Source organism: Anomaloglossus baeobatrachus, chromosome 4 (genome assembly GCF_048569485.1).
Source record: "Anomaloglossus baeobatrachus isolate aAnoBae1 chromosome 4, aAnoBae1.hap1, whole genome shotgun sequence".
NCBI classification, from domain to species: Eukaryota; Metazoa; Chordata; class Amphibia; order Anura; family Aromobatidae; genus Anomaloglossus; species Anomaloglossus baeobatrachus.
Window position 1 is genome coordinate 469060938 of NC_134356.1, and position 27518 is coordinate 469088455.

Here is a 27518-nt window from a genome sequence, read left to right on the forward strand (position 1 = left end):
CATTGCACACTCAAACTCTTTTTAACTATGCCATTATACTAGCAAACAGTCAGTGTACCTAGTGGCATCTTAAACGTGGCTATTGGACTTTTGTGTAGTCACACTAGTGGAAAGATATTTGCAGCACGTCTGCCTGCATTGCACACTCAAACTCTTTTTAACTAAGCCATTATACTAGCAAACAATCAGTGTACCTAGTGGCATCCTTAACGTGGCTATTGTACTTTTGTCTAGTCACACTAGTGCAAAGATATTTGCAGCACGTCTGCCTGCATTGCACACTCAAACTCTTTTTAACTAAGCCATTATACCAGCAAACAGTCAGTGTACCTAGTGGCATCCTAAACGTGGCTATTGTACTTTTGTCTAGTCACACTAGTGCAAAGATATTTGCAGCACGTCTGCCTGCATTGCACACTCAAACTCTTTTTAACTAAGCCATTATACTAGCAAACAGTCAGTATACCTAGTGGCATCCTAAACGTGGCTATTGGACTTTTGTGTAGTCACACTAGTGGAAAGATATTTGCAGCACGTCTGCCTGCATTGCACACTCAAACTCTTTTTAACTAAGCCATTATACTAGCAAACAGTCAGTGTACCTAGTGGCATCCTAAACGTGGCTATTGTACTTTTGTCTAGTCACACTAGTGCAAAGATATTTGTAGCACGTCTGCCTGCATTGCACACTCAAACTCTTTTTAACTAAGCCATTATACTAGCAAACAGTCAGTGTACCTAGTGGCATCCTAAACGTGGCTATTGTACTTTTGTCTAGTCACACTAGTGCAAAGATATTTGCAGCACGTCTGCCTGCATTGCACACTCAAACTCTTTTTAACTAAGCCATTATACTAGCAAACAGTCAGTGTACCTAGTGGCATCCTAAACGTGGCTATTGGACTTTTGTGTAGTCACACTAGTGGAAAGATATTTGCAGCACGTCTGCCTGCATTGCACACTCAAACTCTTTTTAACTAAGCCATTATACTAGCAAACAGTCAGTGTACCTAGTGGCATCTTAAACGTGGCTATTGGACTTTTGTGTAGTCACACTAGTGGAAAGATATTTGCAGCACGTCTGCCTGCATTGCACACTCAAACTCTTTTTAACTAAGCCATTATACTAGCAAACAGTCAGTGTACCTAGTGGCATCCTAAACGTGGCTATTGTTCTTTTGTCTAGTCACACTAGTGCAAAGATATTTGTAGCATGTCTGCCTGCATTGCACACTCAAACTCTTTTTAACTAAGCCATTATACTAGCAAACAGTCAGTGTACCTAGTGGCATCCTAAACGTGGCTATTGTACTTTTGTGTAGTCACACTAGTGGAAAGATATTTGCAGCAAATTTGCCTGCATTGCACACTCAAACTCTTTTTAACTAAGCCATTATACTAGCAAACAGTCAGTGTACCTAGTGGCATCCTAAACGTGGCTATTGGACTTTTGTGTAGTCACACTAGTGGAAAGATATTTGCAGCACGTCTGCCTGCATTGCACACTCAAACTCTTTTTAACTAAGCCATTATACTAGCAAACAGTCAGTGTACCTAGTGGCATCTTAAACGTGGCTTTCGGACTTTTGTGTAGTCACACTAGTGGAAAGATATTTGCAGCACGTCTGCCTGCATTGCACACTCAAACTCTTTTTAACTAAGCCATTATACTAGCAAACAGTCAGTGTACCTAGTGGCATCCTAAACGTGGCTATTGTACTTTTGGCTAGTCACACTAGTGCAAAGATATTTGCAGCACGTCTGCCTGCATTGCACACTCAAACTCTTTTTAACTAAGCCATTATACTAGCAAACAGTCAGTATACCTAGTGGCATCCTAAACGTGGCTATTGGACTTTTGTGTAGTCACACTAGTGGAAAGATATTTGAAGCACGTCTGCCTGCATTGCACACTCAAACTCTTTTTAACTAAGCCATTATACTAGCAAACAGTCAGTGTACCTAGTGGCATCCTAAACGTGGCTATTGGACTTTTGTCTAGTCACACCAGTGGAAAGATATTTGCAGCACGTCTGCCTGCATTGCACACTCAAACTCTTTTTAACGAAGCCATTATACTAGCAAACAGTCAGTGTACCTAGTGGCATCCTAAACGTGGCTATTGGACTTTTGTGTAGTCACACTAGTGGAAAGATATTTGCAGCACGTCTGCCTGCATTGCACACTCAAACTCTTTTTAACTAAGCCATTATACTAGCAAACAGTCAGTGTACCTAGTGGCATCCTAAACGTGGCTATTGTACTTTTGTCTAGTCACACTAGTGCAAAGATATTTGCAGCACGTCTGCCTGCATTGCACACTCAAACTCTTTTTAACTAAGCCATTTTACTAGCAAACAGTCAGTGTACCTAGTGGCATCCTAAACGTGGCTATTGGACTTTTGTCTAGTCACACTAGTGCAAAGATATTTGCAGCACGTCTGCCTGCATTGCACACTCAAACTCATTGTTACTAATACATTATAATACCAAAAATTGAGTAAACTTAGTGGCATACAAGAAATGGCTGTTGTACTCCATTAATGCCCCACTGGTGCAAATCTATGTGCAGCACCTCTGCATGACACCCTCCTGCTCTGTTTTTAATAAGCTATAATGATAGCAAAAAATACTGCCATTTAGTGGCATCATAGAACTGGCTGTTGTATTCCATTAGTGCCCCACTGGTGCCAAGCTATTTCTAGCACCTCTGCATGACACCCTCCTGCTCTGTTTTTAATAAGCTATAATTATAGCACAAAATACTGCCATTTAGTGGCATCATAGAACTGGCTGTTGTATTCCATTAGTGCCCCACTGGTGCCAAGCTATTTCTAGCACCTCTGCATGACACCCTCCTGCTCTGTTTTTAACAAGCTATAATTATAGCACAAAATACTGCCATTTAGTGGCATCATAGAACTGGCTGTTGTATTCCATTAGTGCCCCACTGGTGCCAAGCTATTTCTAGCACCTCTGCATGACACCCTCCTGCTCTGTTTTTAATAAGCTATAATTATAGCAAAAAATACTGCCACTTAGTGGTATACAAAAAATGCCTGTAGGACTCCTTTATTGTGCCACTGGTGCCAAGCAATCTCAAGCACCTCTGCTTTCTACACTCATGCCCATTTTGCTATGCTAATTTTATAGCAAACTCAGGGAATTCCTTGCTGCATTTGATCATTACGAGGGATAGAAAGTGAAGCTTCTTTTACTGTCCTGGTACCCACAGAACACGGCCACTGTACCCATTTGTCCACTTTTGCCACGCTATTTAATTTGCACAAAGAGCTGACTCTTTTTCTGCCTTCCTAAAATTGTCTGGAATACTAAGTTAGTGTTCCTTTGCTGCCAAGCAAGGTACAACACATGTGCATTCTACACTCCTTTCCATTTCTGGAATGCAATTATTAACTGCAGGTAGTCCAGGCAATCTGTGACGAAGGTGCAGGCGTGGATATAATGTAGCCTGCATCCAATTATGGTTCTCTCGATGTCTGACAGCTCAACAATACCTTCTGTTTCCACTTCCAAAACAAGTGATGACCTGCCAATCACACTCCCTGTTGCGGGTTAAGGAGTGGAAGTTCAGTGTGAAAAACCATGTGTGACTGCTGTCCCCACAGTCACAGAGGATGAAGAGCACGCAGATGCACTTGATGGGGCAGGCGGTGGTTGCACAGGCACGCTAGGCCGCATTGTAGCACAGTGAAATTCACATTGCGACTTATGCTTCATTTTAAGTTGTGTACAGGGTGGGCTCCCCAGTATGCAGCAAAACCAGGCAAAAGGAAAAGGACTCTAGCCAGTTGGGTTGATAAATGATTGTTTAACTTTACCAAAACAAACAATAAGAACCATGCATACAATTAAAATAATTGAACAATCTATTCTGTTGCCTACTACCTGCTAATCCCTCTGTGTAGCAGTAATTGTGTGTTTGTGCATGTGTGTGTGTGTGTGTGTGTGTGAACACGACTTACCAGTGGCGCATCACAAGAGCTTCCAAGTTATCTACCTAAACATAGACAAAACACATTACCCCCCCTGAATACCCTTGTTAGCTGAAGCCTCACAGATATTGCAGATGATAACAGTGTGAATGCAAACCACACAGCTCTGCAACACAGTCATGGAAATCTTGAAAAGGAACAGTCAATGCAAACATGTGTTGCTGTCCCTCTATGATTTAAACTGTACGTGACAATTTGACAGTGCAGAGGCAGCAAGTCTTATTGTCTATATAGTCGGCCTACCCAGAACAGATATGTGTTTTGCTAATAAAACAAAGTGTTTTGTGCCCGCATTATTGTCTGGGCACAGCCTACCGTACCCGGGTACTGTGATGTCCAGTTGCCAGAAATACAGACTTTACGCTCCTCTCACGATAAACAGTATAGACAGCACTGTAAGAATGTTGGTCTGTGGCACAGGATGCTGCTCACTGACGTTACAGTGCTCATCATCAAAGTACAACACAACTCCCCTCCCAATTGAACAAAGTGTTTCCGCGGTGGCTCCTTGCTGTAACACACACCTTTAGCTTTTCATTCTGTTCATAGACAGCATCTCCAAGTCCACCCCCGAAGAGCAATTTTCTATTGCTATAGTGACCAAAGGCAGATCCAAAAAAACAGCAGGCCCTTGTGTGTAGTCTGCAACAATGCATGCAATGAACGGCAAATAAGCATATTGCGTTGACAGTTGCTAAAGCTGAGCAATACACCTTCACGCTGTCAATTCATATCCATGTGATACTTCATGGAGGAAGTACTCAAAAGTGTGAGTTTTTGCCTTCTACTTACAGATTGTTGACAAATCTTACAGATTCCATGACTTGGGTGATCCTTTGCGATGTCCAAAAATTCACAGGCTAGGAAAGGCTTACAGCCCATGCGACCTGCATAGCCAACACAACATCTGCTCAGAGTCAAAGTTGTGGTCCAGGATTCAGTTGTTGACATGCTTCCAGTACTTTGTCTCTGGCCAGGAAGACGCAACGTAACCTCGTCGTCAGTAGCATCCTCCTCCACCTCCTCTGCTGACCTCATCGACTGGCTGACTTTGGTTTGACAGTAAGTGTTGTCTCCAACCTCATCAATAACCCTGTGTGTTTTCATTCCCCTCGTCCTTAGTCCTCCGAGACAACCTCTTCCTGCCCTGACCGAATAGTAAAATTGTCCTTCCCATCAGGTATCTGTGCTCCTCATCATGTTCCCCATTGTCTCCACCAGGAGGATTTACTATTTGGAAATGAGGGTGTAGATTAGGCTCAGCACCTTCTTCATCGGGGCCTGGATCCCAGTCACAAAGCTTCAGGTTATCTGCGCAGATCATTTCCCCTGTCTCATGGAACTCGCTACCTCAACACATTAGATTATCTGCTACACACGCAAGCTTCAAACTGAATCTGAAAACTCATCTGTTCAGAAATGACTATAACCTTCAATGACACCACCACCATACGTACTTGACGCTCAACCTAAACAACTCCTACTGTCTCCTCCCAAAAATCCTTTAGAATGTAATCCCGCAAGGGCAGGGCCCTCTTCCCTCTGTACCAGTCTGTCTATAGTTACTTGTATATGTATTCTGTATGTAACCCCCTTCTCATGTACAGCACCATGGAATCAATGGTGCTCTATAAATCAATAATGATAAAAATAATAATAACTTCCTTGTCTGTACTCATTGCAGCTTTGGAGCAGACCTCTGATTCCCAGGCTATAGTGCGACTGAACAGCTATGCAAACTCAACCATCTCTGTCACCCCATACTCAGCAGGGCTGGTGGAAACTTGAGAGCTGTTAGGAAGCAAGTGCGATTGGATTGACACCACAGAGGAATGGAGTATTTGGGATCTTGAAATTGGGGTGGAGGAGAGGCCACTTTATGGAGCAATTCAGATCCATTGAAGCAGCTGCTGATTTGGCCTCATCTACATTTGTTAGCGATGGTCGTGTCCATGAAAAAAGGGATCATATCAGATTATCCATGGGAAGAAGTACATCTGTTCTTTTGGATGTTATTTGTTGTTACAAAACGGTGACGCCTTAAACGCAAGCAGCCTGCTGCGGTTTCAGTTGCGCCCAGGCATCAGCTGCCATTTAGGCCTGTGCCTCGGGTTGTCCAGCTGGCTGCTTTCTCCTCCACGTGTAAGTGTGGAGAGGCAGCTAGTGCGCATGCGTGTGACGAATTACCCCAGCCGCAGCCTAACTCCAGTGTTTCGCCTAGTGAGTATGCTCAGCCTGACTGTGCCATTCCTGAGGCTAAGTCTTTATTTCGGGCTACAGCGCATGCTCCCAAACTTAGTGCGAAAAGCCTCTTTGCACAGGTACTTGCACTCCGTGACGGGTCTAAGTCCTGTGTTGTGCATAGACACCATGCTAAAGCTGATAGTCTTTTTTCAGAGACTGTATTTCATGCAACTGACTATGGTTAGGCACTTACTGCATCAGAAACTAGGTCCGGTAATGAACTCTTTGGCCCTGCCCGTGATGTGGAGGGCCCATTTAGACCACAGGGCATCAGGTGTCCTGACGATGTGGCCAGGCCACTCCCAAATGGCTTGCAGAGGCCCGCCCCTATGACTTGTCACCTCATTATTGATGGTCAGACGATGACTGGTGAGGTGTTTGGGTCATGACAGCCATGAGGTCATCATTGAAGTTGCGGTTCCAAATAGGACGCTAGTTATGCCACTCATGACGTGTCACTCTGCTTTTGTCTCCAGGAGGTGCATTGTGGTCCACCCTGGTTTGGGGCGGACCCAGGTTATAGAAGGTGGTGGAGACAACAAGGAGGTGCGCAGTCTTCTATTATGCTCCGAAAGAGCACACCTCCATGTGTTGAACCCATTGTGGCTTTAGGCCAGAGGTAGGCAGGGATAGGGCGTTGATGCAGGCCGCCACCACAGTTGGTAACGCAGAACGGTTAAGACCAGCTCCTGTCCTACAAGTCCTGCTTGTGCAGCCCAGTGGCATTAACAGGCCTGCTGCTGCTGATGCGCCTGCTGTTCACAGGTGTGGCCCCAATGCACACGGTCAGCGTACTGAATGGCCCCTGTGATGTTAACAGGGAGTTCCTGGGCTGGGTGGGCGTGTGGACCCTGTGACGCTAACAGGGCTCCCAGTCTCAAGATCCGAGTGGCGTCTAACTCGGTTCAGGCTACTATTAGTTTCATAGCCACACAGCTCTGTATCCTCCACCGAACCTTCCAGTTGCCAACCTCTCCTTTTCCATCTGGGAGCACGGTGGACACTGACTGCTGATGGGGATATAGACCTTTATCTTTCTTTTCTTATTAATTTTCGTTATATAGCGGTAACATAGTATATACCACCTTATCCAAATCTGCCAGTCCCACCGTAACAGATGGTGTTTCTTCATCAAATGTTACTTTTGCTTAACCACCAAACCCACGGACCAAAACTTTTTTCCCCTTTCCAACACACCTGTTCCCCTTTTCACCCGCATCTGTCTTTTTTCAACTCATTTTGTATATGACCAAAAGTGCAACTCTGCAGGGACACCGTACTCAATGGCATCTCAGCACAACAGCCACCCCTCGGTCCCTCAGATGTGGACAAGTAAAAGACCATTTCCTCCTATCCATGACAAACCGTTGAGATTCACTCTGTGCAGCACTGGTGTTTAGTGGAAAAGCAGATCGAAGATTGCGTAACACCTTCTGAAGATACTCCTGTACACGTGCGTCCCTTTATATGGCAGGAATTATTTCGCCAAATTTTGTCTTGTACCGGGGATCTAACAGTGTGGCAACCCAGTAGTTAGCATTACTTCGAATTCGTACAATCCGAGGGTCATGTTGTAGGTAGTGCAGCAAGAAGACGCTCATGTGTCTTGTGCATCCAGTAGCACCAAGTCCTTGGTGTGTTGGTGGCAGAGAGGTGAGAATCGTGCCTCCTTCCTCTGCCCTCTCCCCCCAACCCTCGCACAACCGAAATGTGAGCAAGCTCTCACTCATCTGCTGAGTCTTCCATGCCCATCGCAAGTTCGTCCTCCATTTCTTCATGGCTCCTGCACCTTCCTCAACAATTTTTGCTGATACTATGCGCCCTTGTTAATCCCTATCCCCCACCATAACTGCTGCCTAGGTGCCGCTTACCATATGGACCTTGTAGATCTTATTATCCCTTCTGCATATGACTCCTCCTGTACTTCCTCACCTTCCTCTTGGACCAATACCTGACTCCGAATAATGCTTACAGTGTGCTCCATCATGTAGGTGACCAGAATTGTCACGCTGAGAATGGCATTGCCAGTGCTAAACATCTTTGTCGACATTTGGAAACTGTGTAGAAGGGTGCATATGTCCTTGATCTGACACCACTCCAGCAGCGTGATCTGCACCACCTCTGGATCAAGTTAGCCCAGGGTATACGTCATACCGTATTTCAGCGGGGCTCTGCGGTGCTGCCACACACGCTGCAACATGTGCAGATTCCAATTCCTGCGTGTCGGAACATCGCATTTCCGGCGTTTAACTGCCAGACCCTAAGACTTCCGGAGCGATGAAAGTTGTTGAGCTGCTGGGTGCGAAGGATGAAAGTGACCACATAGCAGCGTGCCCGCTGCACAAGGCCATGTAGGCCGGGATGGTATTTTAAAAATTGCTGGAGAATCAGATTCAACACGTGAGCCATACAAGGCCCGTGTGTCACATTGCCCTGACGAAGGGCCGCAGACAGGTTTGCATCATTGCCGCACACGGCTTTTAAGTCACCAACGTAGTCCACTCAATCAATTTGTACTCTGGTCCCAATGGGAAGACACCACACCCTTTTTTAGGCCCCTCCTGTCTGCAGACCACTGCCAGACAAAGCTATGAACCTCTTGTTACTGTTACCCCCAGTTCAGTTTTATGAGTTTGTGTGCTTGTTACCTGACTACGTTTCCTGCTTGCTGTTTATGTACCTCGTTGGCCGATCCGCATTTCACCTCTGCTTGTTTTCTGATTAAGTCCTGGCCATCCCATTCTGTTCCTCTTCCTCAATTAATGTTTTTGAACCTGCATGACTACTATTCTCTGGAACTGCAGCCTTCCACAGGTATTGATCAACGTGGGCCCTGTGTAATTCCAAATCACTGTATAGGGGTTAAAGGGTTTCAGGGTTCTGGGTGTCCAGCTTGGTGAGTGGCTTGCCTCTAGCCTATCCTTTACAGCCCATCTGAGTGTGTCGATCCAGGCAGGCGTTACACCGTGCCCTCTGCAGAAGGCCATGTAGGCAGGGATAGTGTTTTAAAAATTGCTGGACAACCAGGTTCAACACGTGAGCCATACAAGGCACGTGTGTCACATTGCCCTGAAGAAGGGTCGCAGACTGGTTTGCATCATTGTCGCACCCGACCTTCCCTGACTGCTGGTTGACTGTAGACAACCATTGATGAAACTCGGTCTCACTCTCCAGAGCTAACCGTCCACAATTCCTCAGCGGTGTCTCACATTTCCCCTACATTTCAAAGTAAACATTTGACCGCATGATGGCCTTGAGCTCTGCTGCCAGCATAGTAAGGAGGTGTGTGGGATTCCTTGGGCGCAGTTACAAGGAAGGGTGGCCTGACCACACAGGGTTTGGGCCAAGGTGGAGGACCCACACGAGGTTGAGGAGGCAGAAGCAGTGGAGGAACTTGTACATACAGAGGAAGGATTGACACACAAGTCGTGGGGATAGCAAGACTTGTACAGCAAACCCTTCTCCATCTCTCACCATAGTTACCCAGTGCCCAGTCAGCAACATGTAACTCCCCTGTCCATGCTTACTGGTCCAAGTATCTGTGTTGAAATGCACCCTGTCACACACAGAGTTTCTCAAGGAATCGGTGAGGTTGTGTGGGACCTACTGTGGTAGCGCGGGCACGCCTTTCTTGGAGAAGGAGTGACGACTGGCCATCGGCTCTTGGGGCACTGCAATGGGCATAAGGTCTCGAAAATCCTCGGTCTCAAAAGAGTGTAAAGGCAGCCTTTCTGTTGCCAACAAGTTGCAGATGATGAAACTCAACCTCTTAGGTATGTCATGCCCTTCGAAAATCATGTAAAACATAGCAAGGGGACTCCAACCACAGTCTCCCTCGTTTCCACTAATTGGGCCACACACACCCCACTTGACTGGCATCAGTTGACCCCCATTTTCAAGATGAAAAAGATGCTTTGCATGAAGCACTCTCAAAAATACGCGTGCCTTTGCCGTCCCCTGGCTGACCCAGGGGAAGAAAAGTCCTCTGAGAGCCATGACTTGTTCATCTTGGTTCTTTTAGAAACACAGCAAGGGGACTCCAACCACAGTCTCCCTCGTTTCCACTAATTGGGCCACACACACCCCACTTGACTGGCATCAGTTGACCCCCATTTTCAAGATGAAAAAGATGCTTTGCATGAAGCACTCTCAAAAATACGCGTGCCTTTGCCGTCCCCTGGCTGACCCAGGGGAAGAAAAGTCCTCTGAGAGCCATGACTTGTTCATCTTGGTTCTTTTAGAAACACAGCGAGGGGACTCCAACCACAGTCTCCCTCGTTTCCACTAATTGGGCCACACACACCCCACTTGACTGGCATCAGTTGACCCCCATTTTCAAGATGAAAAAGATGCTTTGCATGAAACACTCTCAAAAATACGCGTGCCTTTCCCGTCCCCTGGCTGACCCAGGGGAAGAAAAGTCCTCTGAGAGCCATGACTTGTTCATATTGGTTCTTTTAGAAACACAGCGAGGGGACTCCAACCACAGTCTCCCTCGTTTCCACTAATTGGGCCACACACACCCCACTTGACTGGCATCAGTTGACCCCCATTTTCAAGATGAAAAAGATGCTTTGCATGAAGCACTCTCAAAAATACGCGTGCCTTTCCCGTCCCCTGGCTGACCCAGGGGAAGAAAAGTCCTCTGAGAGCCATGACTTGTTCATCTTGGTTCTTTTAGAAACACAGCGAGGGGACTCCAACCACAGTCTCCCTCGTTTCCACTAATTGGGCCACACACACCCCACTTGACTGGCATCAGTTGACCCCCATTTTCAAGATGAAAAAGATGCTTTGCATGAAGCACTCTCAAAAATACGCGTGCCTTTGCCGTCCCCTGGCTGACCCAGGGGAAGAAAAGTCCTCTGAGAGCCATGACTTGTTCATCTTGGTTCTTTTAGAAACACAGCGAGGGGACTCCAACCACAGTCTCCCTCGTTTCCACTAATTGGGCCACACACACCCCACTTGACTGGCATCAGTTGACCCCCATTTTCAAGATGAAAAAGATGCTTTGCATGAAGCACTCTCAAAAATACGCGTGCCTTTCGCCTCCCCTGGCTGACCCAGGGGAAGAAAAGTCCTTTGAGAGCCATGTCCACATTGTCAGTGGACAGACGCGTGTGCTTTTATGCCAGCAGACCCCCAGCAGCAATGAAGACAGGTTCCGAGAGAATGCTGGCTGCAGGACACGACAAGATCCCCAAGGCGTACGTGGCGAGCTCAGGCAATTTATCCAGATTGGAAGCCTAAAATGAGCAGGGCTCAAGTTGCACAATAATGGAATCGATGTTTCCTTGCATATACTCATATATCTGTGTGTCCTCCTCTTTTTCCTTGTCCAGCTGTTTTGTTTTCGCATGAGTATATGTCCTTGTCACTTTCCCATGTGTTTGTGTTGTGTTGTGAGTTGTTTGTCACCTTTTGGACACCTTTGAGGGTGTTTTCTAGGTGTTTTTATGTGTTTGTGATTGCCTGCCATTGTTTCCTATGCAGTTCGAGTTCGGTCCGTCGAACGTTCGACGAGCCGAACTCGAACGGGACCTCCGTTCGGCAAACCGACCTCGAGCCGAACCGGGACCGGTTCGCTCATCTCTATTCCGGACGCTCATCTCCACCCCTCCTCTGCTATTGGGCGGCCGCTTAGTGACGCCGCAGTGACATCGCTATGACGCCGAACGCACCTCCCCCTTGAAGGAGGGATTGTTTGGCGGTCACAGCGACGTCGCTGAAAAGGTAAGTGCATGTGACGTTGTCGTAGAGATAATGTTCGCTACGGCAGCGATCACCAAATGTTGCACGTACGACGGGGGCGGGTGCTATCGTGCACGACATCGCTAGCTATCGCTACCAATGTCACAGTGTGTAAAGCACCCTTTAGAGTAGGTGCATTCGACGACTTAAAGGTGCTGACAGACCCGCTGAGTTTTTCAAGGCAAAAACACTTCAGGAAAACGCAGGCAGCCTCCGGCATCTTTCTTTGATGACGTGTAATCAGCAAGCAGCTTCCAAATGGAAGTCACTTCTTTTAGCCACTTCTCAGTTTTCAAAGCCTGAAGCACATAAAAAAGACTCCAAAAGACTGACTATTTGCACAGCAAGTTGTTTTTACTTTGATCTATATTATGTTCATTCTTTCTAATGTTTTTTTAGTGTTTTTTTAGGAAGGTTCCAAGCAATATCCGCCTGAAAAAAATATCAATGCACATACCCTTTATGTCTGCATTACAGAGGAGTAAAATGTACTTCAGGTATTTTGTTTGATCAAGCTTTTACAGAGCGGTAAAATTATACTAATATATTAGTATAATATAATAAGTAAGCACATATATTAGTTACCTAAAATACTTCTGTTAATTATATATTTCATGGCATTGACCATTTTGCAACAGCCTTTACACTTCATTCAGAAGTATACAGATTTGCTTACAGATCAGGAAGTCAAGGGGAAAAGAACTATATATGGCTGTCTATCCTAAACTACAACACTTGTATATAAGGTGAGTAATTGCAATAGTAAATATATAAAAATATAAATGTAATTTAATATATATATATATCATATTACAATATAATTTGGTAGTGGATGTCCTTATCATCTCCTGCCTGGACAACTGCAGCCCCCTGCTCTCAAACAGTCTCGTACCCCTTTAATCTATTCTAAGCTATGCTGCCCGACTAATCCACCTGTCCCCCCGCTACTCCCTGACTTCCCCTCTGTGCCAATCCTTTCACTGGCTTCCCACTGCCCAACGACTGCAGTTTAAAACCATAGCCATGACATACAAAGTCATCCATAACCTGTATCCTCCATACATCTGTGACCTAGTCTCCCGGTACCCACCTGCATGTAACCACTGATCCTCAGAAGATCTTCTTCTCTACTCCCTTCGCATTTCTTCTTCCCACAATCACATCCAAGATCTCTCCCATGTATCACCCGTACTCTGGAACTCTCTGCCACAACATATCAGACTCTCGCCTACATTGAAAAGCTTCAAAAGGAGCCTGAAGACCCACCTCTTCCACCAAGCCTACAATCTGCAGTCCGGTATAGCACCACACGACTATCTCTACCGTCACCTACTGTGTCCTCACCCATCCCTTGTAAACTGTGAGCCCTCACGGGCAGGTTCCTCTCTCCTCCTGTACCAGTCTGTGCTTTGTATTGTTTATTATTATTATTATATTTATTATTATAGCGCCATTTATTCTGTGGCGCTTTACAAGTGAAAGAGGGTATATGTACAACAATCATTAACGGTACAAAACAGACTGGTATAGGAGGAGAGAGGACCCTGCCCGCGAGGGCTCACAGTCTACAGGGAATGGGTGATGGCACAATAGGTGAGGACAGAGTTGGTTGCGCAGTGGTCTACTGGACTGAGGGCTATTGTAGGTTGTAGGCTTGTTGGAAGAGGTGGGTCTTGAGGTTCCTCTTGAAGCTTTCCACAGTTTATTATTAATGTACTTGTCCCTATTATCTATACCCCTTTTCACATGTCAAGTACCATGGAATAAATGGAGCTATGTTAATAAATAATAATAATAGTTTACATACAATATACCGTAATCTGAAAATAGTATTTGTCGTGAACACAACAGCTGACTAAACAGACAGAACTAGAAAATCTTATTTTTGTTTTCCCAAATATATATATATATATATATATATATATATATATATATATATAAAAAGAAAAACAAAACAAAAAAAGTAATATGCATCTTCTCTGAAAGTCAAATCAATGTGGGTTTGACTACTGGGCCCCTCACTAATCATGTCAAAGAGGTGCCTGATGGAGAGTTAGGGTATGTGCATGGTCACACTCCATTAAAGTCTTAAAGTCAATAGGAGATACAGAAACAGCCAATATGACATAAAAACCTTTCATGGGAAAACAACTTTAAGTAGTTCCCATAAAAATAGTGGTAAATCAGTAAATGCTCATATTTTATCTTGCCTATATAAAAAATACCATTCAGATGTGTTCTGGCACAATCTATAAGCAATAAAATATTTTTTTCACTAAGTATATTATGAGGAATTTACGCAGTAAAGAGGGAAATGAGTGAAGTATAGCAGGATGGGCTACTGTTTAAAAGACTTCAAGTGTGTTAGAAGTTGGTTGTTTGCCAATTCACTTTGCTAAATATAAACCACAGAGGCCTCCGGGTCTCTTACCTCATTTGTCTGCTGGACACAGTTATTCTAGCACACTGCAAAATGCAACAAATTCTACAGACTGTACTCACAGGGGGCAGCTATTGTATTTCTGTCAGTGCTGCATGTGGTTACATTTCTGTTAACTTCTTGTCTTCTGGATTACATGGGTGATTTATGTACCTTTATAGGTAGAGGAGCATATAGGAGTTAAAACTCTTACAGAAGGTAATATGTTTAGGGAAATCTACAAATGATAGTACTTGTCTGTCAACTGTAATTGATAGAGGAAGAGGTTTAAAAATATACCCAAAAAATCATTGTCACTGTCAAAATTAAAGAGTTTTCCTGGAATATACAGTACAGACCAAACGATTGGACACACCTTCTCACTCAAAGAGTTTTCTTTATTTTCAGGACTCTGAAAACTGTAGATTCACATTGAAGGCATCAAAACTATGAATTAAAACATGTGGAATGAAATACTTAAAAAAATGTGAAGCAACTGAAAATATGGCTTATATTCTAGGTTCATCAAAGTAGCCACCTTTTGCTTTGATTACTGCTTTGCACACTCTTGGCATTCTCTTGATGAGCTTCAAGAGGTAGTCACCGGAAATGGTTTTCCAACATTCTTGAAGGAGTTCCCAGAGATGCTTAGCACTTGTTGGCCCTTTTGCCTTCACTCTCCGGTCCAACTCACCCCAAACCATCTCGATTGGGTTCAGGTCTGGTGACTGTGCAGACCAGGTCATCTGGCGTCGCACCCCATCACTCTCCTTCTTAGTCAAATAGTCCTTACACAGCCTGGAGGTGTGTTTGGGGTCATTGTCCTATTGAAAAATAAATGATGGTCCAACTAAACGCAAACCGGATGGAATAGCACGCCGATGCAAGATGCTGCGGTAGTCCTGCTGGTTCAGTATGCCTTCAATTTTGAAAAAATCCCCAACAGTGTCACCAGCAAATCACCCGCTCACCATCACACCTCCTCCCCATGCTTCACGGTGGGAACCAGGCATGTAGAGTCCATCCGTTCACCTTTTCTACAAAGACACGGTGGTTGGATCCAAAGATCTCAAATTTTAACTCATCAGACCAAAGCACAGATTTCCACTGGTCTAATGTCCATTCCTTGTGTTCTTTAGCCCAAACAAGTCTCTTCTGCTTGTTGCCTGTCCTTAGCAGTGGTTTCCTAGCAGCTATATTACCATGAAGGCCTGCTGCACAAAGTCTCCTCTTAACAGTTGTTCTAGAGATGAGAAGGTGTGTCCAAACTTTTGGTCTGTACTGTATATAAAAAAGTAACTAAAGGAATTGTATTTATAATTAAATTCCTAAATACCTTTTAAATATCAAATTATATATGCTTTGTCACTGTAGATTTAAAAAAGCGTTTGTGTTTTTGCACTGACAAAAAACCTTTGTAGAATGTTAATAAGATAAAGGCCTGTGAGAATGTGTAGTAGGAATGTTCCACATCCACTTTTGATGAATAATAATATGTGCTCATAATGGATATTCAGATGTAATACTGTAGATACCAAAGGTGCTGGTGTAAGAAGAGACTGCTCACGTTGCTGTCCACCCTGTCTATCTGATCTAGTACTGGTGAATCAGAGGTGCTAAAGTAAAAAGAGGTTGCACACATTGCTCTCTACCCTGTATACAGGTAAAATATATCTTTGTACGATGTTAGCCGGTAGAGATAAAAAAAGTTTGTTTAAAAGAACTGGGAGTCCTCAGTGGTTGATACCTTTTAATGGCTAACTGAAAAGATGGTAATAATAGCAAGCTTTTGAGACTACACAGGTCTCTTCATCAGGCTCAGTATAATACAAAATCTGAAGAGTCACATATTTATACACAACAGGACAAAGTAAAGATGCGGGACATTCTGGTATGTCCTGTTGTGTATAAATATGTGACTCTTCAGATTTTGTATTATACTGAGCCTGATGAAGAGACCTGCATAGTCTTGAAAGCTTGCTATATATTACCATCTTTTCAGTTAGCCATTAAAAGGTATCAACCACTGAGGACTTTAGTTCTTTTAAGCAAACTTTTTTTTACCCTGTATACCTGATTTAATTCATGAAATAACAGGGGTGCTGAGGTAAGAAGTGTCTGTTGCTGTTAACCTTGTCTTTCTGAATTAATACTAGACATACCTAGACGTACCAGGTATCCTGAAGTAAGAAGAGTTCCAGAGGTCTCAAGGGTAATGATCCGGATTGGGCAAGTCAGTTAATTCAAAAAAACATATAGGAAAAATAAAAAAAAAAAAGGGAAAGCAGGCGCGTTATACTTACTGAGTCTCCCGCGCAGCTATAACTCTACTTCTGGGCCTCTCACACTACTTCCGGGGCTGCTCATTAACCTCATACATATGCTTTGCTTCCCTTGACCACCTGCAGTCCTGGTGTCTCTGATTGGTTGCAGTCAGATGTGCCCCCACTCTGTGTGACAATGCATCTGACTGCCTTCAATCACAGACGCTGTGTGTCCCTATATTGGTGTAAAATTAAATAAATACATAAATCGGCACATGGTCCCCCTACATTATGATACTCAGCACAAATAAAGATTGCAGCTAGAGGCTGCAGCTTCCATTTGTGTACTACTATTGGCTTTGTATCAAAATAATAAGGACCCCATGCTGCTTTTCTTAAATTTTTAAAATGAATAATTTAACAAACCAGCGTGTGGTCCCTGCCAATTTGGATATCCAGCCATGATAAAACTGACAGCTGTGAGCTGGTATTCTCAGGCTGGGGAAACTCATGGTTCCAGCCTAAAAATAGCAGCCTGCAGCTGCACAGGATTGTTGCATCCATTTGATTTGACAATCCCAGAATTTTACCCAGCTCATCCCGATTGCCCACTTATCATTGTGGTTCAGTCATTTTCTGCCTGAAGCCCACAGCGTGCAGTCATGTTTTGTGCCTGTGCACTGTGCCTTCAGTAATGTAGCAAAACTGGAATTGTTGTGGGACATTGTGTTGATCACGACGGAACTGGGAGTTTTGAGGGTTAATAAATGGGAAAAAGAGGGTGTTTTTTTAGCATTTTATTTCAAATAAAGGTTTTTTTTGTGTTTTATTTATTTTTACTTACAGATTAGCAATGGGGGTCCCATAGATGCCTCCCATTACTGCGATAGAGCTTAGTGGTAGCTGTGAGCTGTCATTAACCCCTTATTACGCTGATTGCCCCCACACCAGGGCAATCAGGATGAGCTGGGTAAAGTTCCAAGACTGTCACTTCTAATAGATGTGACAATCATGGGCAGCTACAGGCTGTTATTTTTAGGCTGGGGGAGGGCCCAATAACCATGGATTCTTCCCAGCCTGAGAATACCATCCCCCAGCTGTTGGCTTTATCATGGCTGGGTATCAAAATTGGAGGGGACTGCACGCCATTTTTTAAATTGCCGTATGCTTTATCTGTGCTGAGTATCATAATATGTGGGGACCCCAAGTGAATTTTGTTATTTATTTATCTATTTTTACACCACTATAGAGATGCAGACAGTGTCTGTGATTGACAGCAGTCCGACACAAAGCCACACAGGGTGGGAGCGCGTCTGACTGCAAATAATTAGAGGTGCTGGGACTGCTAGTGGGTAGGGGAAGCAGTGCATATGTATGAAGAATAATGAGCTGCCCCAGAAGTAACAATACAGCCGTTAGGGAGACTTTAAGTATAACATGCTTGCACTAATCCCGTTATCCCTACTACCACCATTTTAAAGCCACGGATTCTGGTCCCCAAAGACATATGAGGACCGGAATCTGGGCATATATCCAAAATCAATTCTGGGCTTGAACTGGGTTTTTTATTAAACCTGGTTGGACCCGACGATCCCGGCTATCTGCAGGTCCGACCATCACTAGTTGTAATTCAAGCATAAAATGTTCTAGGTTCAACAATATTTTATGTTGTTTGGCAATTGAGAATATATTGGAGGAAATATTAACTAATATTCACGTTAAAATACAATATTCTAGGTCACAATGCAGGTACTTACTAATCGACAGCCTTCAAGAGAACTGACTAGCTGAGCATTTTGACAAGAGAGAATGGAACCCGCCAAGTTGAGCATGACACAAACAGCCGACAGCAGCATAAAAAAGGTTATCTGAAAGTAAAACACAAACCTCAAATTAATGAAACACAATCTTGTACTTTATAGTAAAAAATGTAAAATAAGAAAAAACTATTATCCAAAATATATTATCACACAAAGTCTTCATGAATCTATCACTGAACACAGTTCAACAGCTAAGCTATATATGTTATTTCTGAATTATTTATGCAGAAGAGAAGTGTATCCTGATGTTCCAAGGCACGAATGCAATGTTGGTACCCACTGAAGTGTGTCATTTATATTGATTTTTTTTTTTTTAAATAATGATAATAATTTAATTCTCTTCCATTTTATTCTAAACATTTTATGCAGCTGTAGAATTCAACAATGTATACACTTCTCAGATCCGGATGTTACCAGACGTGATAAAACTGAACAGTGGGATATCGGGTATCAGGTCCCCACCAATCTGATAATGATGACCTATAATGTAAAAGTAGTGTACAGCCCCTGTACATGCATATTTCAGTCTAAGCAAGTTATAACATCCACTTCATACGTGATTATTCATTTTGTGATTTGTGTCCTCCAATTATCCTATGGATGCAACGCAGGTTAGTTAGTATTCAAATGTATCAAAAAAATAATGTTTTTTATTTGCATATAACTTAAGCACTAAAATGTTTTACCAATATTATAATCATGTTCGAAAGGTAGAAAAGGACAGAACATCTGAATTACTATATTTTCAATTTTAAGAGCCTTGCTTCTGTAGTAAATTGTAGACTGCATGTGTCTGAGAACTGAAAAAATCTACAAGCATTTCAGTAATGGACTGAGAGACTAAATAGCTATTCTGTATCAAGCTACAGATGTGACCTGTGCACTGGCTGATACTGAATCACAGCATTTCAGCTATAAAAAGTATTAATGAGTCATACATCTGTTTTTAGTTGATGTAATAAGAGTATTCCGGAACATGTGATGGAGCGCTGGCCATTTCATGTGGTACTGGCTTTCATACATAATTAGTCACTGTGCTCTACGTCTTTGTCTATGGGTTTTGTCAGAACAAAAAGATATTGAAAATGTTTTATATTAGTCTGGTAAGGTCACACTACTTTATATCATCATACCTCATGAAGAAAGGCTAGATCCTAAACGGGTTCTAGAGAGCTCGTAAAAATAAGCTTTAAACGTTGGTTCGTAATATACTTCATGGCTTCTTTCAGCCTCCAAAACTTATAGATGAATGACTGGTACTGTTTACCTACACACACACACACACACACACACACACACACACACACATATATACTGTATATATTTAAGAATTGTTTAACCTATTAAGGGACCTAAACCATTACTGGTAGTCCACTATATTAAAAATGTAGCAATCTCTAACTTGTTCACTACCAGTAGATTTGTTGGATATTTTACTTAACCCACAAAATATATTATATTGCAAAACTATGAACATTTATGCTATTATTAATAAAGACCTCCAATTTGATAAGAGATCAAATATTCTGAACTGGGAGAAAGGTCTTGGTCAGACTTTTCAATTGGAACTGTGGCAAAAATCATTGAATTTAACGTTATCCAACACTTCCTGTGCCACGTTACAAGAAACTTATTTTAAAGGGAACCTGTGACCGGATGCGGAGCAGACTGGTCGTAAGGGCGTCTCCGTTCTCCTGGTCCCGTGCCTTCTCTTTCGCCTATCTTTGTCCTCCTTTTGAAGCTTATGTGGATGACGCATTCTACGTCATCTACACTAGCTAACAGTGAGGTCCTGTGCAGGGCAGATCAAAGTGCGCCTGCGCAGGACCTCACTGGCGGCTAGTGTGGATGACGTAGAATGAACGTTAGGTAAGTATTATAAACTTCCGGTGACAGGTTCCCTTTAAGGTGCTTTTCGCCTGGTATTTTACTCCTCAAAAGCTACACAAAATTTCCATATCTAACTCTTCTTTATGCTGGAGAGAGTGTGGAGAAAATTGGTCTATTGTGTATATTTTTTGGAGTTGTCCAGCTTTAAAAAAAGATGTGGGAAGATGTGTGTAATCTAATAAATAAAGTTACATCACAGAGTTTCATTCTCTCCCCCCAACTAGCACTATTGTTAATCAGTATAGAAGAGTTTAAAGACCCATGCAGACACATAATTGGTCATATTCTACTTGAAGTAAAACATCTTATTGCTTCAAAATGGAGTCAGGTAGAGGCACCTTCCATAATAGAAATTATTGAACGGATATCAGCACATCATTCGTATGACTATAATTTTGCATTGCAAAGAAAATAATTTTTTGAGATACAAATTGAGATGGTCTTTATGGGCGGAAAAAATAATGCCTAGTCTGTATGTAACAGCCTCTTGACATATAATTATTATTTCTCATGTATAATATTGCTTTTGTTGTTCCAAGTACATATGTGACAAAACGTTTGATGACAGTACTTTTGAAGCATTGGCCATAAAGGCGACACTTAACTGCTATTTTTTTTCCTTTTTCCTTTATATCTTTTCCTGTTTCCCCTTTCCCTAATTCCTCCCTTCTTCCTTGTATTGCTTGTATTAAAATTTGTAAAATGGTTGTAAAAAGATGCAAATAGCAATCTCCATAAAGCCCTTCGTAGCGCTACTAAGTTGCCAGACATGGGACTTTCCATAGGTCCCAGCTTTCATGAAGACTATTAAGCATATGTGATCAAGTCAATTGATAATTCCGCTACCTGCTTAGATGCATCAATCACTATTGACATATATGGTATTAAACTACAGTTACTCATTTTCTTTGGAACTGGCTTGGCTTCTAATTAACCAGTATTCCCATGGGCAGTGTTTTTTTAATTGCAAGAGGCGAATGGACAGGTATGGTCGCATGACACCAGTTTAAAACCCTAACCATGACATACAAAGCCATCTGCAACCTGTCTCCTCCATACATCTGTCAACTAGTCTTCCACTACTGACCTGCATGGAACCTCTGATCTTCACAAGATTTCCTTCACTATGCCCTTCTTATCTCTTTTCCCACAATGCAAAACAAGATTTCTCCCATGCATCCCTCATACTTTGAAACTCTCTTCCACAATATATCAAACTCTTGCATAACCTGTAAACCTTCAGAAGGAATCTGAAGACCCACCTCCTGCAGCAAGCCAACTGTGACAATTCCTCTGTCCAAGGCATTTTGCACACAGGTGATGCTCTGCGCACCTTCCTGAACTTCAGAGTCGGCAGTGGCATGTTTCCTTTTTCAGAGCATCTTGCATTTTGAGATGCTCTGCTGTGTTTTTTTGAGCATTAGCTGACAGAACAGGATTCCATGCAGGTTCTAGGAGGTGCTTTTACTCAGGTGTTACACCTTCTTGGTAATTGCTCAGTTTCATTATTGAGCATGCTCTCCCAGAATATCGCCAGTCATACTCTCTTGTTCTTCAGTGATGCTCTTGGCTTGGGTTTGTTTGGGCTTGTGTTCTGACCCTGGATCGTTCATTGACTCCTCTCTGCCCACTCCCTATTCTTGTTGTTACTGCCTGGCTTCTGACCTTCAACCATTTACCTGACCATGTCTCTGTCTGCTCCCTGAATCTAATACGTACTCTTCTGGAATTTTGACCCTTGGCCTGTGACTTGATTCTGTTTCTGCTTACTCCCGGTGTCCTGTCATGTTCTCCTGTTTCCTGACCCCAGCGTGTCTGACTACCCTTCCGTCTATATGATCCAAAAGTAGTGACTAGCATCACACCTACAACCTGCAATAACCCTCAGTCCACTATACCGCTGCATGACCATCTCTAGACTCATCTACTATATCCCCACCCATCCATTCTAGACTGTGAGCCATGTGGTGCTATAATAATAAATAATAATGCTCCTCAGTACAGCGCTAACAGAGTTCAGTACAGTCTTTGAGAAAGCCTGCAATAACAAGTGCAAAAGGGAAACCTATAATATGCATATTTAAAAAAACTGTCACAAAATCTTGCCCACAACACATTTGTTAAGACAAAAAAAAAATGGATCAGCCCCTTTAATTCTGCTTAATATCACATTTTACGAAGAATCCTTTACTGTATTGCTGCAGTATGCAGAAATTTCATTGCACTTTGCCTTTCATGGTATTTCACACACTTTTTCCTTCTAGCGACAACCTAAGACTATGCTTTTATTCTAAATATCACCGCACTCCTCTTTTGTAATTATTAACAAACGCTTCCTTCTTTTTTTTTTCCGGAATTTCTTTCATTTATGGTTTTTGCGGAGGATGCCATTAACCATATGGCTGACTGCCAAAACAAGGCTCTCTCCTCCATTCCGTTTGTAGCTTCCAAATCATATCATTTGTGCATTGTAATAAAAGAACGTAATGTCAAAGTTCTCTGCCAATCTGAATTGAATTATAAAAGGTGCCTCGTACTAATGTATCTATTTCATTTGTGTAGCAGCCTTTGAAAGGGAAAATTATAAATGAGGTCTAATTTTCTTCATACCACCTACAGCAGTAACCAAGAAACCACTGTATTTCATTATCATGTGAAAGAACAGTTATGGAAGGGGTTTCATTTGAGGAACGGAGGAGTTGTTTAACCATTGTATTTAAAAAGACTGCTTCATACGGGCTAGTAAATCAATGCTTTGCCTGGGAGGCGTGCTAGAAGACCATTTTTTAGGCTATTAAGCATAAGCAGGTATATACAGTATGTGCAGTTAAAAGTCTCATACATATTTTGCGATTGGGGAGGGTCTTATCTCATTAGCACTAATCATGTTTTGGCTGCTGAAAATCATTCTGTGTTAGGAAATAAGACAAGTCTAACGCATAATAGGGGTATAAGGCCACGTTCACATGTTCAGTATTTGGTGAGTTTTTTACCTCAGTTTTTTTTAGCTAAAACCAGGAGTGGGTGATAAATACAGAAGTAGTGTCCGTGTTTCTATTATACTTTTCTTCTGATTCTGATTGTCCCAATACTGGTTTTGGCTACAAATACTGAGGTAAAAAACTCACCAAATACTCAACGTGTCCACATGGCCTAATACAATAGTGTGCCACAGTTTTGCTGAAATCTCAAGACACTCCAAAACATAACCGTAAGTATAGTCTGTGATATGGTAATTAGCTGTTTCCCACAACATCAGCAAACAATGGTGGAGGGTTAAGGCTGCTCTACATGCAGCGACATTGCTAGTGATGTCGCTAGCGAAAGCACCCGCCCCTGTCGTTTGTGTGTCACGGGCAAATCGTTGCCAATGGCAAACAATATCGCGGGTATGCGTCACACAAACTTACCTTACAAACGCCGTTGCTCTGGCCGCTGAACAACCTCTTTTTAAGGGGGCGTCACAGCGACGTCACCATGCAGGACACCAATTGAAGCAGAGGGGCGGAGAGCAGCCGCATGTACGTCACTCCAACCTTGTTGCCGGAGGACGCAGTAACGCTGTTGTTCGTCGTTCCTGGGGTGTCACACGTAGCGATGTGTGCTGCCTCAGGAACGACGAACAACCTGCGTCCAGAACGAGGAACGATGTTTTGAAAATGAACGACGTGTCAACAATCAATGATGTGGTGAGTATTTTTGATTGTTAGCAGTCGCTGGTAGGTATCACACGCAATGACGTCGCTAACGAGAACGGATGGGCGTCACACATTCCGTGACCCCAGCGATTTCTCGTTAGATATGTTGTTGCGTGTAATGGGGCCTTTAGACTAATGATTCTTTCACACATTTTCAGTTCAGGTATGAGCTGTTATGCATGGACTGGCCGCAGGTCTTCTGTCCCATCCTCGACAGCCTTATAGCCATATGAGGCTGGTGCGTCAGTAGTAGTCAGGAAAGCCATGGCTGCTCTGTGCATCATGTCCCATCTTCGCAACCTGATACTGGGATGTTTGAATTAAGTCTTAAGATTAGCAAGCAAGAATGTATGGAATTAACCCCATGAGGCTGGGGTCACACAAAAGTATAAAAACTGGTCCCATTCTTATCCAGAAAAGTGGTAGGATTTTTTTCTCACTTGTTATCAATCTAGCTACAATCTAGCTATTAATCATTTAAAGGAGCATTTACAGTTTTCTATGTTACAGAACTGCAATGCACCTGAACATGTTGAGTATTTGGTGAGTTTTTTACCTAAGTATTTATAGCCAAAACCAGACGTTGGTAAAAAATACAGTTGTGCCTGTACTTCTATTATATTTTCCCTCTGATTGTTCCACTCCTAAATTTGGCTACAAATACTGAGGTAAAAAAACTCACCAAATACTGAACATGGCATCTATGTAAATATCTAATATTTTACTGTGGCTCTAAAAAGAAGTATGGGGAGCAAACAAGCACCTCGCCTCTCTATTAGTTAGGGGCATGGTACTAATAACAGCATTTAAAAAGGATGCTACTTTAACTGTGAGCATATGGCCCCTTCACGTCAACATACTGTGTATCCATTAATAAATAATTATTTTATTTATTAATTTCTTGTATGTTCATTGTAAGAACTCATAATTGTGGTGTATTGTGAATCCATGAGAAAATAGAATTATACGGTAGTTCAATGTCACTGAGTAATTCTGTTAATATTTTCTAACTATAAGATGAGTCACTAATATATTTAACCCACTTTAATGTTGAATAGAACATAAAATATTAATGCCATCTTGTTTTTTTCTGATCACATAAATGCTTAACCCCTTCTCGACTAGTAGATTTTAAATTTTTCCTTCTCGTTCTAACAGCCTTAACGATTTAATTTTTCCATTGACATACAGTGGGTACGTAAAGTATTCATACCCCTTTAAAATTTTCACTCTTTGTTTCAATGCAGTCATTTGGTAAATTGAAAAAAAGTTCATTTTTTTCTCATTAATGTCCACTCTGCACTAGAGATGAGCAGTGTTCGAATTGAACTGCTCGCCAATCTCAAATTCGACCTGTTTTAGGCGATTTTTGAGTCGTTCGACGAATGCGAACAATTAGCATCAAGTTCGACAGTTCGAGGTTATGTTCGATAATGGTTCGATCACCAAAAGTGTAACTGGCTTTTCACAGTAATACTGTCATTCAATATTAATACAGTGGAACCTTGGTTAACGAGAGCAATCCGTTCTGGGAGTGTGCTTGTTAACCAAGTTACTCATTTAGCAAAGCAAGATTTCCCATAGGAAATCATGGCAATGCAGACAATTCCTCCCACAACTTGTTAAATGTCCCATCCTGGTCCCCTATTGTGCCGTTCCACACATGCACAAACACAAACAAACACAAACAAACACAAACAAATACACACAAACATACACACACATATTATGCTCACCGTACCTTCCATTCCATCGCCGGCCTCCTGGGACTCAGGGGTACTTTGCACGCTGCGACATCGCAAGCTGATGCTGCGATGTCGAACACGATAGTCCCCGCCCCCGTCGCAGCAGCGATATCTTGTGATTGCTGGCGTAGCGAACATTATCGCTACGCCAGCTTCACATGCACTCACCTGCCCTGTGACGTTGCTCTGGCTGGCAACCCGCTTCCTTCCTAAGGGGGCGGGTCATGCGGCGTCACAGCGACGTTACACGGCAGGCGGCTAATAGCAGCGGAGGTGCGGAGATGAGCAGGATGTAAACATCCCGCCCACCTCTTTCCTTCCGCATTGTAGCCGGGACGCAGGTAGAAGATGTTCCTCGCTCCTGCGGCTTCATACACAGCGATGTGTGCGGCCGCAGGAACGAGGAACAACATCGTACCTGTCGCTGCACCGGCATTATGGAAATGTCGGACCCTACACCGATGATACGATAACGACGCTTTTGCGCTCATTAATCGTATCAAAAAAGATTTGCACACTACGATATCGACTGTGACGCCAGATGTGCGTCACTTTCTATTTGATGCCACCGATATCGCACCTGCGATGTCGTAGTGTGCAAAGCCCGCCTTACAGTTCGCCGGTACAAGATGTGTATCGGGTAATCATCGCAACCGATGCCGGAACTTCGGCAGCCAGAGCGCTGACGTCAAAGGCAGGAGCTGCTTGCCTCTGATGGGCCAGCGTGCTGCCTTTGAGTAGCGTCTGACGTTCCTCCCTCATCGCGATGGTTACCCGATACACATCCTGTAGCGGCGAACTACATGTATCGGCTGACCATCGCAATGAGGGAGGAACTTCCTCTTTCAGATGCTACTGAAAGGCAGTGCGCTGGCCAATCAGAGGCTAGCGGCTCCTGCCTTTGACGTCAGCATGCTGGCAGCGGAAGCTTCGGGGCATCAGTCGCATGGTTCCCCGATATACATCTTGTACTGGTGAACTGCAAGTTCCAGGAGGCCGGCGATGGAACGGAAGGTAAGGTGAGCATAATATGTGTGTGTGCGTTCGTGTTTGTGCATGTTTGTATGTATTTGTGTTTGCCTGCCATTGTTTTCAATGGTGTTCGAAGGTGTTCGAAAGTGTTCGACGAACCAAACCGAACTCGAACACTAGGGTGGTGGCTCATCTCTACTCTGCACCCCATCTTGACAGAAAAAAACAGAAATGTAGAAAAGTTTGCAAATGTATTACTCAAGAAAAACTGAAATATCACATAAGTATTCAGACCCTTTGCTCAGTATTGAGTAGAAGCACCCTTTTGAGCTAGTACAGCCATGAGTCTTCTTGGGAATAATGCAACAAGTTTTTCACACCTAGATTTGGGGATCCTCTGCCATTCTTCCTTGCTGATCCTCTTTAGTTCCGTCAGGTTGGATGGTGAACGTTGGTGGACAGCCATTTTCAGGTCTTTCCAGAAATGCTCAATTTGGTTTAGGTCAGGGCTCTGGCTGGGCCAGTCAAGAATGGTCACAGAGTTGTTCTAAAGCCACTCCTTTGTTATTTTAGCTGTGTGCTTAGGGTCATTGTCTTGCTGGAAGGTGAATCTTCGGCCAAATCTGAGGTCCAAAGCACTCTGGAGGAGGTTTTCTTCCAGGATATCTCTGTGCTTGGCCGCATTCATCATTCCTT

At 43.2% G+C, this 27518-nt stretch overlaps 1 protein-coding gene across 2 annotated transcripts in view; it reads right to left on the reverse strand.

The window, feature by feature from the left end:
* Window positions 1-27518, reverse strand: part of ENTREP2 (endosomal transmembrane epsin interactor 2) — a 1488859-nt gene that overhangs the window by 701844 nt on the left and 759497 nt on the right. For both annotated transcript variants that reach the window (XM_075342723.1, XM_075342722.1), the window contains exon 3: window positions 18455-18565. In XM_075342723.1, coding sequence (XP_075198838.1) covers window positions 18455-18565 — 111 coding nt within the window. The remainder of the gene's footprint in view (window positions 1-18454; window positions 18566-27518) is intronic.